The sequence below is a fragment of the Heterocephalus glaber genome, unplaced genomic scaffold (assembly GCF_053883595.1).
Source record: "Heterocephalus glaber isolate CG9 unplaced genomic scaffold, H.glaber_assembly_v1.0 deba00001673, whole genome shotgun sequence".
NCBI classification, from domain to species: Eukaryota; Metazoa; Chordata; class Mammalia; order Rodentia; family Bathyergidae; genus Heterocephalus; species Heterocephalus glaber.
The window spans coordinates 6858866-6880743 of record NW_028258410.1 but is presented as its reverse complement, the minus strand read 5'-3'; the positions used below and the strand labels follow the sequence as shown (position 1 = coordinate 6880743).

Sequence of the window (21878 nt, the reverse complement as noted above, 5' to 3'; positions counted from 1 at the left end):
CTGGGAATTGTCCTAACTCAACAGAGAAATAAGTTACTGACACGACCTGGACTGGTTATGGCTCGGCTGTCATCTGATTATTTTCATATTTATATGAATTACCCAGAAGCCAGTGTAATGGACCTGTGTTCTGAAGATCGGAGGTTTGGTCTTAATTCAAGAACAAGTCCTGAATACACTGGTTCTAGCTGTGATGCTAATTTTCAGTTGTTCTTAGTCAAATGTGGCCTGTATACAAATCCCAAATCAATAATTATATATATCTAAAGATGATTTCATCATCATATCCAAACTGTAATGCTATTCAAAACATAATCTACAAATCCCCTGATTATAAAATAACACAATTTAAGGAAGATGTACATCTCTGCTTAGAGTTTATACCAGTCTTGGATATGTCTTCTGAAGTTGGAGCATTCTCATCTTTCATTTTTTACCATTTTTTATTCACACATGTCTGCAGTTTATGATGACCCCATTCCTCCTGTGAAGTCAGTACCTGGGCACAACAACACATCTTAGTTCTTTCCTTCATGTCCCCTCTGCTCCTCCCTCCCTCCCTTAATCTCTTGGTCCATTATTTAGTATTCATTCTAAGAATTATCAGGTGTTCAGCTTTCACTAGAATCCTCTTCCAAGTTTATTGAATACTTTTGGCCACATGTAATATAAACCATGGGAATTAGAACGTTTAAGGAATTAAATAATACAAATTGGAGATGATAGTTACACAGTGCCTGGAACTTATGAGGCACTAGACAAAAATAAACTATTGCAAATAAAATCCTTCTTGACCTTTTTTTATTGGTACATTTTAGGTATACAATATAATGACACTCATCATTGCAAATCTGCACCTTTACATAATCTCTCTTGGTTCTTATTTTTCCCCCTTCCCCAGCCCTCCCTTCAATCCCTCCATCCCTCCCTACTTACAAAGACTTAGTTTCCATTTTTTCATTTTCTCATATTAATTCCATTCCCTTCTTTCCTTTCCCTACCCCTCCTATTTCCCCTTCCCCTTTGCCCCTTTTCTTCCAATTTCACATGATCTATTATACCTTTTAGTCCTTATTTACACTTTCAGTTTCTCAGGCTAGAGAACCTATTCAGTATTTACACGTGTGTCCCATTTATTTCATTTAAGAGTATCACCTCCATGTGCATCCATTTAGCAATAAATGTCTCTAATTTCTCATTTTTTATGGCTGAGTACTATTCCATTTTATATCAAAGACCACATTTTCTTCATCCAGTCTCCAGTTGATGGGCATTTGGGCTGCTTCCAAGTTTTACCTATTACAAACTGTGCTGCTATGAACACGAGTAAACATATATCACTGTGGTATGATTCTTTTAATTCTTTGGGGAAGATCCCCAGCAGGGGAATAGCTGGGTCAAATGGGACTTCCAGTCCTAGTTCTTTGAGGTATCTTCATACTTATTTCCACAGTGGTTGCACCAGTCTACATTCTTACGAGCAGTGGGGCAGTGTTCCTCTTTCCCCACATACCTGCCAGCATTTGGTATTGGTTGATTTCTTGATAGCAGCCATTCTTTCTGGGGTGAGGTGGTATATCAGCATTGTTTTCATTTGCATCTCTCTAATGACATGTGATGTTGAACATTTTTTCATATGTTTATTTGCTATTTCTACTTCTTTGAGAAATATCTGGTCATTTCAGATGCCCATTTTTGGATTGGGTCTTTAAATTTGGGAGGTCTGATTTTTAAAAGTTCTTTATAGATTCGAGATAGTAGACCTTTGGCTGAGAGACTGCTGGTGAAAAATTTTTCCCACATTTTGGGCTGTCTGTTCACACTGTTGGTGGTTTCTCTTGCTGTGCAGAAGGTTTTTAGTAAGAAGAGATCCCACTTGTTGATTGTGCTAGTTCATGGGCAACTGAGGTTTTGTTCATAAAATCTTTTCCTACACCAATGTCTTCAAGTTCTTCCTAAACTCTCTTCCATCTGGTTTAGTGTTTTTGTTTTAATAATTAGATCTTTAATCCATTTACATTTTAGTTTAGTGCATGGTGAGAGATACAGGTCTAGTTTTAGTCTTTGGTAAGTTGAAACCCAATTTTTCCAGCACCATTTATTAAAGAGGCTATCTTTCCTCCAGTGAGGGCATTTGGCTCCTTTGTTGAAGGTGAGGTGGCTGAGTGTGTCTGGAGTTGTTTCTTCATCTTCTAATCTTTTCCACTGTTGACCTTTGTTTTAAAAAAATAGATAACTCATTTTAAAGATAATAATAATATTTTTTTTCTGTAGGTTTTCATTCTGCCTTCATTTTAAAATCACTACAAATTTTACTTATATGATCATATGCAATTGTATACAGTGGTTCGGCTGTGTAGACCTGTACTTATGACTTTATTCTTTGTAATCACCCACTTTTATAGCATTTACCCCATTTTTCACTCTCCATTCATCATTTTTTATATTTTTATTCTATGCTCCATTTGTCTGCCTATACAGTATTCCAAAAGTTGCTTTCATGCTCAACCAATTGAACTTGATATTTCTCTATATGTCCTAACTAGCTAAATTACCCTTAATATTAAAATATGTTCTATTATATAAAAATACACTTGGGTGGGTGTACAAACATGGACACATGAAATTTTGTTTAGAAATTTCTGTCCTTCTCTTTGGGTTGTCTCACATTGAACTATATATATATTTCCCCAAACTATTACCAATAATAATGCATTTATAGAATCATATTATCTGCACCAAAAAGAACTGGGAGTTTTAGGGGCCAGGGATTTAGCTCAGTGGTTCTGCCACCTGCCTTGCACGCACAAGCTCCCGAGTTCAATCCTCAGTACCAAAAACAACAACAACAACAACAATAACAAAAAAGAACTGGGTTTTTTTAAGATTATATATAATATGTAATGCATAACATTTACATATCATTAAGTTACACAGATTATGATTGTACCTGTGAACAGTATTAACTTTTACGATTTCGGGTTTTCCCTTGACGAAAATCCACATAAGACAAGAACACCTGTGATAATTTCTCTCTAAGGTTGTAAGAAGTCTAAATATGTCACCTGTCACACTTCGGAAAGTGTTCTGGGCAGTGATTTCCTCAGCCCTGTCTTGGGTTGTTTTAAAGACACCCTGTGTTCACAAAACATCTGGGATTCTGTCCTCCAAGGGCAAAAGCCAAATATAAACTCAACAGGCAGGAAATTAAGAGAAAAGGGGCAAAACTGCCTCTCAATACCAGGTAAGAGTCCTGTTTCTGTGTTGTAACAATAGTTTATAAAAGCCTTCTTGATTTTTAAAACGTGCAATTCTCAGTGTATGCTGTGAGTACAATGTGACAGAAAGTCTTCTGCTTTGAGTCCTTTGCAGCACTTGGAATGAGCTTCATGGAATCAGGCCACTGCCGAAGTTAACCAGCTTTCTTGCAAGTCAGTGCACATTTGTTCTACATTTCCATGATTAGCTACATTTAAGGCTTTATGTCTTTAATTTCTGTAAGTTGCAAAAATAATGTATAAAAGAACTATCACGAATTCTGGGATTAATTCATATGAACTGCTTAATTTTGCTAAATCAGATGAAAAGTGCAAGATTTCACTGTCTCTATTAACAGCTAATTTTCAGGCTTAAACATTAGTTTATTGGTCTTTTTCTTCATTAAGTTTATTGGTATTTTTAGTTATACAGTATGATCATATTTATTGTTGGGAATTTGTACCTGTACATGATATATCTTGGTTATTTTCTCCCCATTTTCCTTCCCTTCCTTCTGCCCCTCCACCCCTCCATAGTTTATTGTAATACTGATTCTAAAGAAAAAATAAAGCATAGCATGAAAAATAGTCCTGATATTACCATTATTACACAGATTAATGAGCAATTTTGTTTTGTTTTTTGTTTTTTTTGGTACTGGGGATTGAACTCAGGTCCTTGTGCTTTCCAGGCAGGCAGCGTAACCACTGAGCTAAATCCCCAGCCCTGAGCAGTTTTGAAATTACTAAAATTAAAAAACTCACACTTAATAAATTCTATTTCTTTAAAAATGAAGTCAACCAAGGTGAAGTCAGTTTGACACTACTAAAAAACAAACAAAAGCCAAAAAACAAAATCAACAAGAAAAGGTTGAACAGCTTATTCAAAGTAATTTATCAGTTAGGTGAAAAGACAGTCTCTTTTCTAATTCTCTATTAGCTTTGTTTTATGTTAAATGAGCAATGACCATTTGTGGATCCTTATATGTGTGAAAATTTCCCTTTATTTTCTTTCTTGTGTAATTCTCACAGTTCCCTACTGAAGATTTACAGATTAAATAATGCTTGGCCATGAAATCACATATTACTCACTAAAAAAAAAGTGAGTAGGTATTCTTCTCAACTTTTTGCAGTTTCAAAAAAATAGACACACTCAGTGCTGTCCTGTGGGCTTTGTATGTAATAGATGAATTTTTGTAAGTAGGTTACTTACAGCACATGGGTGATAGGAGTGGAAACGTGAGCCCATTTCTTTATCACCCTACTCAATATTAGGAAAATACTATTTTCAAGTAATTTTGTGTTATTGCTCTTGGAATACCATATTTATAAATATTCATTGAAAATATTTAGTAATCAGATCAATGTAAAATAATCATAGTTCTTTCTCCTGCTGATAATTCTCTAACTGTAGTGGTGTATTATGTATTCTAAAATGCCTTGTAGTAAAGACAGTCTCTCTTAAGCATACTTAACCAAGAACTCTAAAAATCTAATAGATATCAGCAATTTACTTTTCATGTATTTGAGGTAAAATAATAAAGCATAAAATGAAATTTATTTAGTATCCTAACTTCTTTTTCGGTAGAAAGTTATGTTCCTATGTGATTTAATAAACAAGAAATATATCCATTGTGCCTAAAATTAGATGTGAGATTTGAATCCAGGGATTCAAATATATGGAATGTTTTCTTATTAGATAATAATGAAAACAATGGGAACATTATTAGAAAATTTGATCTATACAAATAAAAGTGGTTGGATGATAAATGCAACAAGGGGCTGGAGATTTACCTCAGTGGTGCTGCCACCAGCCTCAAAAGTGCAAGGTCCTGAGTTTGATTCCTGGTACCAAAAAAAAAAAAAAATATGCAACAGAGAATCAGATGTCACTTGGAGTGCAAAGAATGACTTTCTGCAACATATTAGTTTTATAAAATAAATAATTGCACTGTGATAGAAAATGTGTGTTTATTTTTATTTTGTATCCTAGGCACCATTGACTCTGATTTTCCTCTTTAATAAGCACTATGTAATTTTTACAAGGTAATGATATATGTACATATGTACACAACACACATGTATATTGTGTTTATTGCTTAACTTGGCTAAATATCATAGAAAATAATTTTTCTAGTTGTATCAAAATCTACTTATTGAATATTGTAGGGCTTGTTTGCTTATTTCGTTCTTAGTTAAAAGATGTTCTTTCTTAAACCATGAAATTTTTGTTTTGTATTAATTATCTGGAATACATAATCTATTTTCCAGGATCTATCTTTTGAACTCTCTCCATTAAAGATTGTTAGGGCTCTCCAAGAGGATTTATAATTTCTCCATGAGTTCTTATAATGTCAATTTGTATCCCTTGATGAAATCCAACTAACATATTCTAATCATGCTTTCAAAATGTAAGTTTATTTTGTGATATTATTATTGGTAATTAAAACTGTGCAATTTTGTAAGGGTGCAGGCCACTGAATTCACATAGTTGAGCTGTAAGGACTTTCTGGGAACCTTTTTTTGTTCTTGGTCCTTGCAGATTGGTCACACAAAAGCCACATACATGGCTCACAGGAATGTCACTGTCGTCATTGAATTCATCTTCCTGGATCTGTCTGATGACCCAGAACTGAATATTGTGGTCTCCTCGTTGTTTCTCTTCATCTCTGTCATTACTGTGCTGGGCAATTTTTGGATTATTGCAATAATTCTGGTCAGCACCCAGCTCCATTCTCCCAAATATTTTTTCCTTTGCCAGTTGACTTTCTTGGATGTCTGCTCTTCCTCCGTCTTTATCCCTAAAATGCTGAAGAACTACATGGCAGGACAGAGGGCTATCTCCTACAGGGATGTCTCCTGTAGTATTCCTTTGTCAGCATGTTCCTGACCATGCAATGCTTCCTCCTGGCCACAATGGCATGCGATTGATACTTGGCCATCTGCCGCCCTCTTCACTACAAAGGTCTCATTACGCCCACCTGCAGTGTCCACCTGGTGACTGGCTCTTATCTGCTGGGTTTTGCCAACTCACTCACCCATCTGAGCAGCTTGCTCAGCCTGTCTTTCTGTGGGCCCAATGTCATCAATCATTATTTCTGTGATATCCTATTGCTCTTTCAATTCTCCTGTTCTGACACCCACTACAGTGAGGCTTTATTCATTGTCCTCTCTGGAGCGACATTGGTGACTACATTTTTGATAGTGATCAGCTCCTATTTGGGAATTCCTATCACTGTCTTGAAAATGCAGTCTACCAGTGGCAGACATAAAGCCTTCTCCATATGTGCCTCCCACCTAACCATACAAACTCTCTTCTATGGGACAATGATATTCACTTACCTGGGAGCCAGCACTGGCTACCCACAGGATGCAGCCAAAATAATTTCTGTGTTTTGTACTCTTCTGCTCCCAACACTAAACTTTCTGATATACAGTGTGAGGAACAGAGAAGCTAAAGAAACCATGAAACAAATAATTAGGAGGAAAATATTTACTCAAGGAATTTAAATTTTCAGGCAGAAACATTTAAAACATATTTATTGATGCTGGAAGACAGTACATTGCTAAATGTCTAAGGATCTGTGGAAGACAAAATAAATTGAAGGTAGCTTATGTTTCAAGATGCCTGGTTGCTGGCTTTTGTAACACTCATCCCCACACATGCATGCATGGAGGCAAAAATGTACATTTACATAGAAATGTTTTCTTTTATCTTCTTGGGTTCACAATTTGGGTAACTGTGAACTATTCTGGCAAAAGATAAATTATCATTTATTCTTATGCACAAAATATCCAGGTGGCTCAGTGATTGGAAGTTTTTATACCCAATTTTATATGGAAAGGAAGTACATGGGGAAAAGCTTTTCTGGGATGAAAAATTGGGCTTTGAATGAAACATGTGGGAGACAGAAGGGGCATGATGGTGATTGCTTTATACTAGGGCAAGTGGGCATCTCAGTCTTCTTCCATGCAGGAAATCTCCCCCAGAGGCAACTTATAGCAGTATTTCTCTCCTCTCCTCTCTGGAGTGAAGCCACTGCCATCCTGGAAAGAGGATTTGTGGCACCGGCTCTTAGAAATTCCTGTCTTTGTTTACATGAGAAAGCTTCTAAACATGCTTATTCTTGCATCTACTGAGTCTCAACTATCTTCAATTAAAAATAATTTTATGTCATTATGGTATAATTTGATTCCTTCAATGACAAAAATATGATTTTGAAAATCTAACTTCCCATATAACAAGTTGACATCATTTTCTGTGGATTGGGTAACTATAAAATATGATCTGAAGTATTCATGCAGAAGGTAGAAGAACTAGTAAATCCATAATCACACAGATACACAATATGCACACACACTTACAGGAAGATTGTTGCAGGGTGAGCAGAATCTGCCTTCTTTGCAACTCTCACCCTGAGCCATTTTCATATAAGGAAACCAGGAGTCAGGGGCTTGAAAGCTCACCAGGGATGAGACCACATTGGAGATGAGAGTGAGAATTCAGTTATGCATTTCTCATGCACTTGGGTGTAGGCCTCCTCTCCATTTCATGCCAATGGGTTGAACTTTTCATACACGGTTTGTGTGCCATCTTTCACTAAGAATATGAATACTTGAGTATGTTATTTCAGAACAAATAATTTCATAGGAACAGAAGTTCTCTTTATCTGTCAGTCTTACAGAATTGCTAAAATAACAATTGAAATGTACTCAATTATATCTGAGTAGATTGGAATTTGTCAAAAATTGGGATTCAAGAAACTTCCATCAAACAGTGCAGCCACTTCAAAGTACTAAAAGTTTTATTTTAAGCATAATTTAGAATCCCATATTTCAAATAGCATTTGTGCACTATTTCAACCACCATCTGTCCTTCAGCTCACTTGAAAATTAAAACTTGGTCCAGCACCATTGTGATTCCCAAAATGATAAAAGAATAAACCTTAGCCTTTATCAAATGACACTTTGTAATTCTTTATTGAATTTTGTTTGTGAAAAATGGTTATATGTATAAAATTATAATAGTTAAATGGTTAGAAATTATACTTTATAGCAATAAATCTTTGCTTATAAAGTGTAAAGTGTTTATTTTCTTATTGAGTAGTATAAAGTGATGTAACTATGCTATAAAATGTGTTTTGATCTATTTTATATACTTTAGCTTATTTTATTGCATTGTTTTGTACCTCCCATAGTTTCTTCTAGAATAAACCCATTGGAATTATTTTGATCACATATCACCATAATGTCACATTGATCAGCCAAAATATAGTGATCATTGTAATTGGTTATGACCTAATTTTCAAAATAAAGACAATTTTATAATAAGGGGATGGTTAGATCATCACAAGAAAATCTTTCCATGACATAACCACACACTACAATTAAAATCTTTAAGTCCCATTTCTTGCTAGGAGATAGTTAGAATATTTACATTTGACAAAGTAATTATGATGGTCATAAAGGTAGAGTTTGTACAGTAGTCTCCCTTTATTGTCATTTTCCTGTCTGTGATTTCAGTTACAAGGGGTCATCAAGGAAATATAAACACAATAGAATAAGATATATTACATAAGTGAAAGAGTGAGAAACCTATTTTTATTATTATTTATTTTTGTTAATCACTGTTCCTAGTTCACAAAACAGACTTTGCTTTAGATATATATGTGTAGGGAGAAGACAGTACAGTCATCCCTTTGAAAACAGGTCCTAAGCCAATGGAGTGAACCAGATACAGGCTGTAAATATCAGAGAAAAAGAAAAAATAATCAAAAAGTAATACAATAATAAATATAACACAAAAATATAGGGTAAGAACAATTTACATAAGATTTACATCCTATTAGGTATTATAAATAATTATGAATGATACTACAAGTAATGATTTAAAGTATTTGAGATGATATGTATAGATTGTATACACACACTACATCATGTCTATAAGAGACTGGAACATCTGCAGAGTTCGTATGTGTAGTTCTTCTTGAAAAAAGTCCCCTGTGAAAAACCACATTCATTCTTTCCATGGAAAATTGTGCATTTTACATCTCAGTCCCTCAAATAGCTTTTTTTAAACTCAATTATTCTTCAAGTTTCTCACATCCAGATTTCTGCAACTCGTATCCACACTATCTTTGCAGCTATTTCCCATTATGTTATTTTTACTTCCCAGATACAAGTTCTCTATTAACTGTCATACAAGCCTGGTACCTACCAAGTTGGCCTAGATTCAGCATTCTTCACTTCACCAAGTATGAACTGGATGAGATCATGTTTTGGAGTCTGACCTTTTCACTTGCCCGGGCTGAAATGAAAGATGAGAAATACTCTTGGGCCACATATAAAATGTACAAAATACATAATGTATGCAAGTAACAAACCTTGCTCTACAAAATCGAATACCTTGCTCCATTGCTCTATCATTGTACACTGCACTGTAAAAATTGGTTGCAAAATTTTACTTTCATTTCCATCTCCTCTTCGGGACATCATTCTTGTGAGGAAATCACTGCATCTTTCTTACTTCATGGTCCCTACATTCATAAGAAAGTGACTGTCACATCACATGTGCTCAATATTCACTGGTTGAAGAAGTTGGTGAATTAATTATTTTATATGATTGTCTTACATCCTATATACTGGTACATTTGACAGTTAAGAGGAAATGAATAAATAAAAATAATAAAAATGTCTCTGTTTTTCTTCACATACTTTAAAAATAACCACTCTAGAATAAGTTTTTCAATTATTATTAGAGATTGCCATATCAATATTAAATAAAGGCATGAGGAAGTATTCCTTATGGATCATAATAAAATAAGTATCAACAAAGATTTTGTTTGGATTATTTAGCTCTATGAAATATTTCACTGTACAGATGTAAATGCTCAAAGTGGGGGATATGGTAAAACTGATATTTTGGCAAAATGCCCATAAAAATTTACTCAACCATACTAGAATGCCTCATACTTTAAAAGGGGTGGTCAAAATATGTGGTAAAATTTAAATGTAAAAATGTTTATAAATATTTTGATTATAATAAAAGATTCATAAGTTTATAGTGAAGATGTATCACACCCATTAATTTAAGTGTTTTAATTTAATACAATGTCATATGTCCCGAGGTAAGGTGAAAAAAAATACATGCATCACCTCTCTGGAACTCTTTCAAATAATAAATAACCTCAGATTAATCATATCAAAATATCCAACAAGCTGCAATTGAGAGGCATTCTAAAAAGTATTTGACCAATATCCTAAACAGCTATTACAGTTAGGAAAGGAAAGAAAAGAATATTTAAGAGTTAAGGTTGTAGGTGACTAAAGAGACAGGAAATTAATTGCAATGAAGCATGTTGGATTGGATCCTGAAGAGGAATAAGAGGACTTTAGTGGAAAAATGGCCAAAGCTTGTACTTTATTTAATAATATCATTATATCAAAGTAAAATTCTTTATGTTAATAATTGTGGTATGATTATCTAAGATGTTAAAATAAGGGAAGTTGATTCAAGCAAATCAAGAAACTGGATAAGGCTAAAATATATACATAAAAAGTCAAAATGCTTAATGGAAATTTAATTGGATTTTTCGGAATCTATGCATGCAATTGAGCATCAGTTATATAATGCACATTTATCCTATGGTGAGGCCAAACAGAGCCCTTTTGACAATTAAACATCAGTGTTCACTATACTACAGTTCACCAAATGCAGAGTATTACATAGCTCAGGAAAATTTTGAATTTTGAACCAATTTTAAGCAGTTTGACAGTAGAAATTGTCTCATTGTTATCATTGTAGTCTCAGTGTCATCTTGCAGTGGCTGTTTAATCAATGTGTGTTGAATGTATAAAAAAGAACGAATGAAAATGTGAGATGTTGAGAATTCAACCCAATCCTTCCAGTTTTATTTTGTCAATATGCACAATAAACAAGAAAAAATATACTTCACATTTGCCTTAATAAGTGATATGTGACATCTGTAACAGAATTTATTCATTATAAAAAAATTCTCTAACTTGGCAAGTAGAATTAGAGATAATAGTCCCTTAGGAATAAAAAAACCCTGCCTTGTTCCAGTATTGGAATGCTAATTTTTAAAAAGTAAGACAGCTACTAGGATATAGGAAGGTTGATCCTTTGCAAAAGGGAAGGGGACCAAGACATGGAGAACATAGTTTTTAATTAAGATCTATTTTGTACCTGGACCAACTTCCCTTGGGGAATATGATTGTCATGTGCTACAAACACGTCCCAAAATTTTAAAAAGAAAAAAAGGCAAGCACTACAAAGAATGTAAAAAAACCTCAAGAGAAGAAACAATTAGACACATCTAATGAAATCTTGTAACTTAGTGGTATTGAAAGCATAGTCCCTACTCTGGGACATCTGAAAATTTCACTCTTATGAGCCAATCTTAATTCCTAAAAAACTTAAATCAGCATAGTGGTGTAGCTCAGGGAGCTATTTTAAAATAAGCCAACAAATGAAACAGAAAATGATGAAATGAATTCAATTTGAGGAGTATTGAGTATACCATGAGCATTATTCCAAGCCTGTCAGTTTGATTATTATTTCACATTTTTAAATGCTTTTCCTAAGTCATACTCACATACTCAGTGAATGATTTTGTGTATACACTATTGGGTGCAATCAGAAATTAATGCCTAATTTGTCAGCCTAGGTACGAAGGTAATCTTGAAATATGTTGAGAACATTAAATCAGTGCATAAAGAGCTCATTTCTTTCTGTGAGTGCTCTGGGGAAGACCTGGCTGGGTAGAACCTATCTATAGATTCTCTATAATGTTGTAGTGTTTTAGGAAACATCATGTGTGTCTCTGGCCATGTAAAATGAAATAAACAAAACTGAGGACCACACACCTGAAAGTTGCCTTTCGAGATATTTTGCATGCAATTTACAAATAGACCTTGGGGTGCAATTAAAATATAAACCTTAAGAGATCAAAGATGCTAATTGATTACTCTCATTATGAAGAGAGTAAAAGAGCTTGAGGAAGAAATGAGTATAAGAGGTCCGCATAACACATTAGATTGCAGAGAAAATTGTTTATCATGGGGTAGCTTTAGAGATGTATAAAGAACTAAACTAATCCAGACTACAATGCCAGGTTCCAGTTAATAAAAAAGATTTTTAGTCATATAGGAGGCATAACAATAATCTGATTTAATTTAGCTCTAATTTCTATCCCATCAAAGAAAGTAATTTATACAATACCCACAACTGTCTTCAAAACCACAAGTAATTTTATTAGCATCATAATACAGCTATGTGTTCACCATAGCTGGAACAGCCCTGTGCCAAGCACCAGCAGATGCAGCACAAGCAATAACAGATCAAAGCCATTGTACTGGAAATTCGTGAGATCCAAAATTATAGATGAGGGAAGCATAGTACACCAAAAATAGATGGAACAGAACTGCAAGAGAAGTGGATTTGCTTTGAAAATCTGAATCCCAGGTAAACCTAATTTAAGCATCCTTTTATTTTCATAAAGTATGTGTGTGTTTGTGTGTCTGTATGCTTCTCACATTGAATTTTTTTCTTTTTTTACCTGGATGCATCTTTCAGCAGGTCTTAAAAATGTAGTGACATGCAAGATAATGTGCTTACATTGAATAAATCCTTGTTAAATGAATGAATAGGACCACTTGGGAGCTCAGGACACTTCAAATAATTAATTGCAGTTAATATAACTCAAGTCCCTTTTGGTTACTATAATAAATGGCTAAAATAAATATGATTTAACTACACATACCTCTTTCAGTATAGAAACTTATCACATATATTTCCCTCTTGTTTTATTAGTACATTTTTGAAGTACATGATGTTTACATTTATTTTGGGGAGTCAATTACAAAAATATTTTCACTAGTATCAATGAAATCCATACAACTGAATGCTGTTTTAATTTCTTAGCAAATTTTTAGTAATTATTGACTTGGAAACTACTGTTCCATAATGAAGCAGCATACGATTATATATGTGATTTACATTGGAAAAAATCAAGTTTCAAAAAACACTCAGGAATCAATTTGAACTATGATATCAGCTAAGGTCTTCAACAGATCACTAACAGAGAGAAAGAAAGTGTAAGTGAAGGAAAAAATTTAAGTATAAATGTCCTTGCATTAATATGTAATATGAGGTTTACCTTTCTATTTTTCTTTTTAGAAAAATTTTAAACTTTATTGATTGTGTCATCTAAGTTCCTACTGAGCTGCTAAAATACATCTGTAGACTACATTATATAGTTAGAAAATAGGCCTGTGAAACAAAAACATTATTAAATTCACAAATCCTAGTTTTTGTTTCTAGACAATCCTTACAATTTTGAAGAGTATGGTGTACCAAATTATACTAAATAATTTACTAATTCTATGACTTGGGGTCTGATGATAGACTAAAATAGCCTGTGATTGTAAATTTCTGTGGGATTCTCTTCATATCCTCCAGACAGCAATATTTACAGTGTATCAATTCTATGTAAATGTGGATCTCAATTATTATTAGTGCCTATCAGGTCTGTATAAACTAAAAATAAGTATAAATTCTCAACTAATTTATTTGCTGTCCATCAGTTATATTCTTGTCCAAGGAGTCTAAGTCAGCTGTGATAATTCCATCTTGGGACTTGAGTCCTTCTCTACCTTTCTTTGGTCCTTCAGCAGGTTAGCACAAAGCCCAAGTTGTCAGAAATGGCTGGGGACAATTTCACTTAGGTGACCCTCTTCAGCCTCTCTGGATTTGCAATTTACCCTGAACTCCTAGCCTGCCTCTTTGTGGTGTTCCTGTTCATTTAACTCTTCATTGTCTTGGGGAACCTGGGACTAATCTTGCTAATCAGAACTGACCCTTTGCTTCACATGCCTATATACTTTTTCCTCAGCAACTTAGCGTTCATTGACATCTTCTATTCTTCCACTGTAACACCCAAAGCACTGGTCAGTCTGCAGTCCAAACAGAAATCCATCTCTTTCATGGGCTGCTTTGTTCAGATATACTTTTTTGTTGGCTTGGTGTGCAGGAAATATTTTCTTCTGGGCTCCATGGCCTATGATACTTTCATAGCGATTTGCAATCCTCTGCTGTATTCGGCTTTCATGTCCCAGAGAGCGTGCAACTGGCTGGGGGCAATGTCCTACGCTGTAGGCTTCACGAATTCTCTAGTCTCCATGTGTGTGATTAGCAGTTTGTCCTTCTGCAACTCCACCATCAATCACTTTTTCTGTGACACCACAGTCCTGCTGGCCCGGTCCTGCAGAGAGACATTCAACATGGAACCAGTGATCTTCGTTCTAGCCTGGTTCACAATCCTCAGTTTTCTCCTCATCATCATGGCCACTTAAGTCACCATCCTCTGGGCCATCCTGAGGGTCCAGTCTGCAGTGGGCAGGCAGAAAGCCTTCTCCACCTGTGCCTCCCACCTCACAGGTGTGGCCGTCTTCTACAGGTGCCTGATTTTCACACATTTGCAGCCTGATAACACATCATTCCTGACCCAGGCACAGATGGCCTGCGTGTTCTACACCATTGTCATCCCCATGCTGAATCCTCTCATCTACAGCCTGAGGAACAGAGAAGTGAAATACGCTCTCCTGAGAACCCTGCACAGGAAACAGTTTATATGACAGATTCTGCATGTTGCACTCAAAAGAAACCTGGATTTTCCAGGCATTTAATTATTTCAATCATCAGGAAAATGGTAGAGTAACTTTAAAGGTGTAACACAAACTGATGCCGACTTACAGCCTTGAGATTTGGGAGGCAGTCATTATTTAGTTTATGTGTTGTTTTATTAGGTAATTTGTTTATCTATGTCACGGTGTTAGAAGGTGATTTGAGCACATCTGTTCTTCAGACATGGCAGACACAGGGTAGTAAAAGATGCATTTGCACTTAAAGCACGGACATCAGCACATTTAAACATTATTAAACTCCCCATGACCTGGCCTGACACTATGTTTTCTTAGCTATAAGAAAATTGAGTAGAGAAATATATGATTAAGGAAAAAGCATACTTGACTTTTATTAACAACCCAAAATGGTAGCTGAGGGTAAAAAGTACTTAACTATAAACATAAATGGGATTTTGGTACAAACACAGACAACAGACAAGAGGTAGGAAAATGAAATCTCTCTATACTGTGGAGACATCTGGTCAGAGCTTAAAGTTTTTACCATATGATTTTTGATGACAGTTCTAGACTTGCCATGGTTTGGCATGAAAGTTTTTGTTTTACTCTCTCATTGTGTAAAAATGAAGCACATTTATTAGAAATCCTACTTCAGAGTTTGAATTTTAATCTCTCCTCACGCTGCCCATGCAACCCTGCAACTTCTCATGTGGGGAGAAGGGAAGTGTGGCTTCCAGCCAGCTGTGTACAGATCATGAAGGGGAATAAATGGCACACCAAGTGCCCTGTGTTGCCCAAACTTTGGGATGTAGATGCTCAGTATAATACAGAATGTGTTTGTGTTAGGTGAATCCCCATGCTCATTTGGGTGTTCTTAACAGCTTTGAGAAAGGTAAAGCTAAGCAATGATGATTGGTAAGTCCAGGGTATTAAGTACACTTTCCATTTACAATGTATTCATTTTACAGCGACTTTAGTGGACATAAGCCATCATAAGTCAAGAAATATATGTACACAGAAATGTGATCTATTTATCAAGAAGCTTCTCTACCAAAACAGTGGGCCACGATTTATACACAAGTAGAATATGTCTCTCTAAATCCAAGGAATTGATAAAATTTAGGAATATGTGTGAATGTGTGCACCAATGTATTTGTGAGTTTGAAATATTACAGGTAGATAAATGAAAAGTAAGGTGTAAGGACTTTTATATATATATATAGCAGATCTATAGAGATTCTCTCATTTTTGAATCAGAAAACCACTGTTAAATGATTAGTACTAAAGGAAGAAATTCAGCGTGTGTGAATTTTTTTCCTATAAAGAGTGTCTGATACTTATTAAAATTTCCCTAGTATTTTTGAAAAATGACCATTGGAAAAAATATATCACTGAATACTAATTGTTTATAAATCGTTGAATAGTAACTAGAGTCGGGCTATGATATGTAGAATATATATTGAAAGAAACCACAAAGATGGTGTTGATGTGACATAATCTTCTACTAAAAAAATAACCATTTTACAAAGAAAATAATGATTTATAAAATTAGTCTCCAAAAAGACTGCAAGTTTATTTGCTTTTTAATATTTTTAATCTTAACAATATCTACAAATACATCAATATGATTTGTAACTAAGTCCTTTGTGTTATTATTGGCTTTTTAAAATGCAATGATGTACTCTTTAGGGTAGTGGATTCTATTTTATATTTGTATATTTCTTTGATGTTCAAACAATTGTGCATAGATAGTGTTTTATAAAATCATTTTGCTAAAACGGGTTTCTAAAATTTCTCAAAACATATATAATGTGGCATAATAATTTACAGAGGGATTCCTTATCAAGTGTTTTCTTGTGAATGGTCATAGTATTAAATATATGGAAGTTATATGCTGTATATACACATGACTTTGATGTCTGGAGTCACTGATTAGGAGATCTCATACTTCCTGTGTCACCGTGTTCCTCTCATAAAGTGAATACGTGCCTCAAGGTAGCTCATGCCATTTCACATGGTATTTCTTTATTCTTATTACATCTCACCAACTAACATGCTACAGCAATTATTTTTGAACCTTTACTTCTACTTGCTTAGCATTTATTATCTGTACATACTATATAGTTGATTTAAGACTAAACACCCATATCAGCATTTGAATCTTTCTTTGTCAGAATCTTTGTTATTTATACTATTTGATCAAATAACCCATAAATTTTCAAAGCTTGAGTCTTATTTTCTGATTAAAATACAGTATAATTTAGGATGATTATTTAAAAATAACAAAACATGCCACCTCCAATTTTTAAAAGTTAAAATGGTAATGTTACATTATTCTTAGTGAAATAATTGAATCTCTTAACTTCAGGCTATATACACAAGGTGGTAGAATAGGTTAATCAAAAATCAAGACTATCAAAAGCTCTAAACCTGATCCAAATAGGTTTCAGTATTCAGAATCCATCCCTTGCACAACAAAACCTTGGTTGTGAGATTTTTAAATAATTTTTGTACTTTATGAAAAAATAGAAAATTACATAATACATGTTGTCTATTGACATGGCATTGACATAAAATGTCATCTAAGCCTTTTGTTTAGCTCAAACCTCAAGGTTAACCAGTTGTCTTAGAGTTTGGTGATGGCTACAAACCTCCAAATGAGCCTGTCTCAGTGTAAACAATGACACTGATGCACACCAGTGCCAGTCCACAAGTTAATCAAAGAAAATACAGAAGTAGATTCTTTGTCTACCACAGAAATTATCTGCTAAAATTCTGGACATGTGCACATTTTCCTGAAATAGATGCTTTAATATTTATGTACACATAATATGGGTCATGTCATATAAAAATTTAGTTCTAAAAAAATACTGATGATATAATAATTTGAAAATATATAATTGCACATCTGTATAATTATTATCAAATATAAAGAAATGATTAGGAGTTGTAATTATGTCAAAAATTTAGAAGTTTTAAATTGCTTTCAATGATTTCTTTGATTTTTTTCCTGTTTTTTAAATGACCATGTTTTAGTCCTATGTTACAATCATGCTCTTACATATAAAGTGTTTCATAGCCCAAAATTTACCATTCCATTCTTTGTAATCTTATTGACAAAGTAACTGAGGTTTTCTCTGGAAATTTCTGATCTTCCTACTTGGTCAAAGTTGTCCTGATATGGTGACTATAAAATGGAAACATTTATAGTTTACAATTTATGTATTATCCATCAGTTCAAAACATAAATATTTCTTATTAAAAATTAAAGCATCACAAGGAATACCAAGTAACTATATTCTTCATTGTGGAACCTCTGTGAAGGAATAAACAATCCCTTTGCTCATTGGAAGCATGCCAAATAAGCTTCCTAAGCAGCTGCTCCCTGAGGGTGACCAAAGGTTGCCTTATGCTCAATGCCCATTACATGAGGCTCCCTGGAATTAGCAGTTGAGAAGCAAGGCATACACCACTCTGTTTATATTCAGAATTCCTCCCTCAGATTCTTTGGATATTACCTGGGAAGTTATAATTGGACCAAGTCTAGCGCGACCTTTCAGGATTAATTTATTTCAGAATAAAATAATGAATGCATAAAAATGTAAAGTCCACTATTGTAAAGAAAACAAATACTATATTACAGAAATTTTCAGATTTTTAAATGCATTTTGTATATGATTTCTGAAAAGAATTTGAGAGCTGACTAATTTCCACAACAATGCCATTGGAAGTCATTTTTATCAGCTTTGAGTCACAGTAAGTATTATTCTTAAAACTAGATGATTTTGGAGCTCATAACCAAAATCACAGCTTTTGCAGAGGAATATGCATACTTATAGCATGTGGAACTTATATTAAAAATGCCAGGATGTGTAGAAACAGAAATATAGAATGGATGCAATCAGGATATACAAGTAATGAACATATTTTGAAATTAAAATTTTTCGGAAGAATAGTTTTATATGGTCAAGTTAGGAAAATATCACATGTTGTGAAAGTTAATAATTTAATTTGGTCTATAATACTAATGCACCTCCTTAACTCTGCAAAAGGAATCTTATCATTTTAATGGATACAAAATGGTATTGGCCTCAAAGGAGAGTAAATGATATATTAAAATTGTTTCCTATCATTTCTCACTACATGCCATTTCTTAGGTTTGCTGAAACAGTTATACACAGGAATGGAATCAGACAGTGTCACACTGCAATTGCTCTGACTTCAGATTCCCATCTACAGAATGTGGGTAATAGTAGCAATGAATAATACTTTCCTGGGGATTAAATGTGTTAATAAAGCAAAGTCTGAGGAATAGTATCAGGCTCATTCTAATTCTATAGCATGTTATCTTGCATCATCTGCTCATGTCAATTTACAAGCATTTCTATATGTGGCAAGTGAATATTTTCACTCCCACTTGGGAAATTGTTAGAAATACTAAGCTAATTATAGAAATACTGGGTTATTCATACAGTGACTGTGAATTCATTCAGCTAAGTATCAACTTTGATTTCTCACTAGTTTAAAACATTGCACCATGAGTAGATGGAACTCCACCAATGTGCCTGGGTTCATCCTCATGGGGCTGACTGACTCTGCAGAGACACAGCTGGTCCTCTCTATGCTCTTTCTCCTGATTTACCTGATCATGGTGGTGGGGAATGTGGGGATGATACTGATCATTCGCCTGGATCCCCAGCTTCACACCCCCATGTACTTTTTTCTCACTCAACTTTCATTTCTTGACCTCAGCTACTCAAGTGTCATCACCCCTAAAACCTTACACAACTTACTGACTTCCACCAAGAGCATTTCCTTCCTGGGCTGCTTCACTCAGCTTTACCTTTTTGTTTTCTTTGCTGCTGCTGAATGTTTCCTTCTCTCCTCCATGGCCTATGATCGCTATGTAGCTATCTGCAGCCCCCTCCACTATCCAGTCATTATGTCCACAAGACTGTGTCATGCCTTGCTCTCTGGCTCCTATGTGATTGGATTTATGGATTCCTCTATCAATGTACTTTGCCTGAGAAGACTGAATTTCTGCAACTCTATTGTCATCCATCACTTTTACTGTGACACTCCAGCACTTTTAGCGCTGTCCTGCAGTGACACTCATGACTTTGAGATCATGTTATTCATTGTTGCTGGTTCCACCCTGGTGCTGTCCCTCAGTACCATATCTGGATCCTATCTGTCTATCCTCTCCACTATCCTGAAAATTAATTCCACTGCTGGAAAGAAGAAAGCCTTCTCCACCTGTGCCTCTCATCTCCTGGGAGTCACCATCTTCTACAGCACTATGATCTTTACTTATCTAAAACCGAAGAGGTCCTACTCCTTGGGAAGGGATCAGGTGGCTTCTGTGTTTTACACAATTGTGATCCCCATGCTGAACCCTCTCATTTACAGTCTCAGAAACAAAGAGGTGAAGAATGCTGCCCTGAGAGTCCTGCAGAAGAGAGAGGGCTGCAGGCGATTAATATCATAGTGATGTTAAGTACTGAACTGCTCTCTCCTTTCCTAGTGAATCTTTCTCAGTTCTGTCTGTAAAACAACTGCTTCCTTTGTGTTTCTGTGGCGCTGCTGTTTACTTAAGGAAATGTGATCCTAGAAATATTAAAGAATTTTTTAGAAATTCATACTGTATTTGAAAACCATATAAAATGTTAAATCTATAATCTAAATACATGTGATTTTAAGGACAACAGTTATTCAAAATAAGAAAATACTTTATCATAAAGAATTCCATGTATGCTCCAATTGTATGGTGTTTTATTATGAAAAAGTTATATTTTGGACAGTGGTTACAGTTTCAGAAATCATTCCATTTATAGTATAATGACATACAGCACCATATTTCAGGGCACTCTTCTTGGAATCAGATATTCTAGAATTTAGAGTTTAGATCTGCTATGCTTTTAAATGTGACTCTTGATGAGTCACTAAAATTTTAAGATTCTGTTTCCCTAACTGAACAAGATAAATAATTATTCCTGGTCAATTTGAACAGAAAATAGCTGTCATGCCTGAATGGTGGCCATTTTCATTAGAAAGGTGACATTCTGTATAATTTTTTCATGTAAAATATAGGTGTTTTATTAATTCCTATGATAAATTAAATTGAGGATCTCCCCACAGATAAAATGAAAAATTTAAGTTTCCAATTTTAGATTAAGAATAAAATAACATTTTGAAGTAGATTTAAGTTATAAGAAAAAGTGTACTTTAACATTCGAGACAAATTGAAAAATATTGCAAACTAATATGGAAAAGAGAAAAATTCTAACAACCAATGACAGTTTTATTAATGTTATTCTAGATGAATGGCTGTAAATGCACATGTGTATATTACATATTTAGCCTAATATCTGTTGTTCCCTATGTATTCTTTCACAGCTTTCTATATTCAATAAAAGTTTAACATTGGATAACTGTCACTGAAACTTGTGTAACAAATGTGTTCTCTGAATGTGAATGGAACCTCAGATATTATGAATTAAACAATTTACAACTCTGCATGAAGCAATATTTCTTAGATGTGTACTTGCTAGACATTTTACAATTATGCCGTTCTGTGGACTCCCACAACACTTCAGTAAACTAATCATGGCCTTTCTTCTAATTTCCTTAGGTTGAAGATATTTGTTAAAAACAAGTTCATTTGAATGTAATAATGTTTCATTATCTTTACATTTTTTATAGAGTCATAAAGAAAAAATACTACAGATATTTGTGTCATCTTATAAATTTAGGTCCGGTCAAGAATGATATTTTTCTTATTTTTAAAATTTTCCCCATAGATTTTATAATTATTATTTTAATTTTCTGTGTGCAATTTATTTAATTTATAATCTGTAGTTCTAATTGTTTTCTAATTCTTCAATGTTGTTTAAACTTGTATAACTATCCGTAAATCAATTAGTAAATCAATTTGCATCAATGTGATTATATAAATTAATTTTT

General features: G+C 34.3%; 1 protein-coding gene and 2 pseudogenes across 2 annotated transcripts in view; all 3 read left to right on the top strand.

Moving 5' to 3' along the window:
• LOC110348299 (olfactory receptor 5J3-like) overlaps window positions 1-14110 on the top strand; it is a 110126-nt pseudogene extending 96016 nt beyond the window's left edge. Inside the window, exon 4 of the transcript XR_015446118.1 lies at window positions 3373-14110. The product of XR_015446118.1 is annotated as an olfactory receptor 5J3-like (transcript). The remainder of the gene's footprint in view (window positions 1-3372) is intronic.
• On the top strand, window positions 13971-16382 carry LOC101713412 (olfactory receptor 8I2-like; annotated as a pseudogene).
• Window positions 16383-17950: 1568 nt separating this feature from the next.
• LOC147822141 (olfactory receptor 8H1-like) lies at window positions 17951-21346 on the top strand. The gene has a single exon (XM_087197701.1). It carries the CDS (start codon window positions 19453-19455, stop codon window positions 20401-20403), a length of 951 nt encoding a protein of 316 aa, XP_087053827.1. The 5' UTR covers window positions 17951-19452; the 3' UTR covers window positions 20404-21346.
• Window positions 21347-21878: the final 532 nt, after the last annotated feature.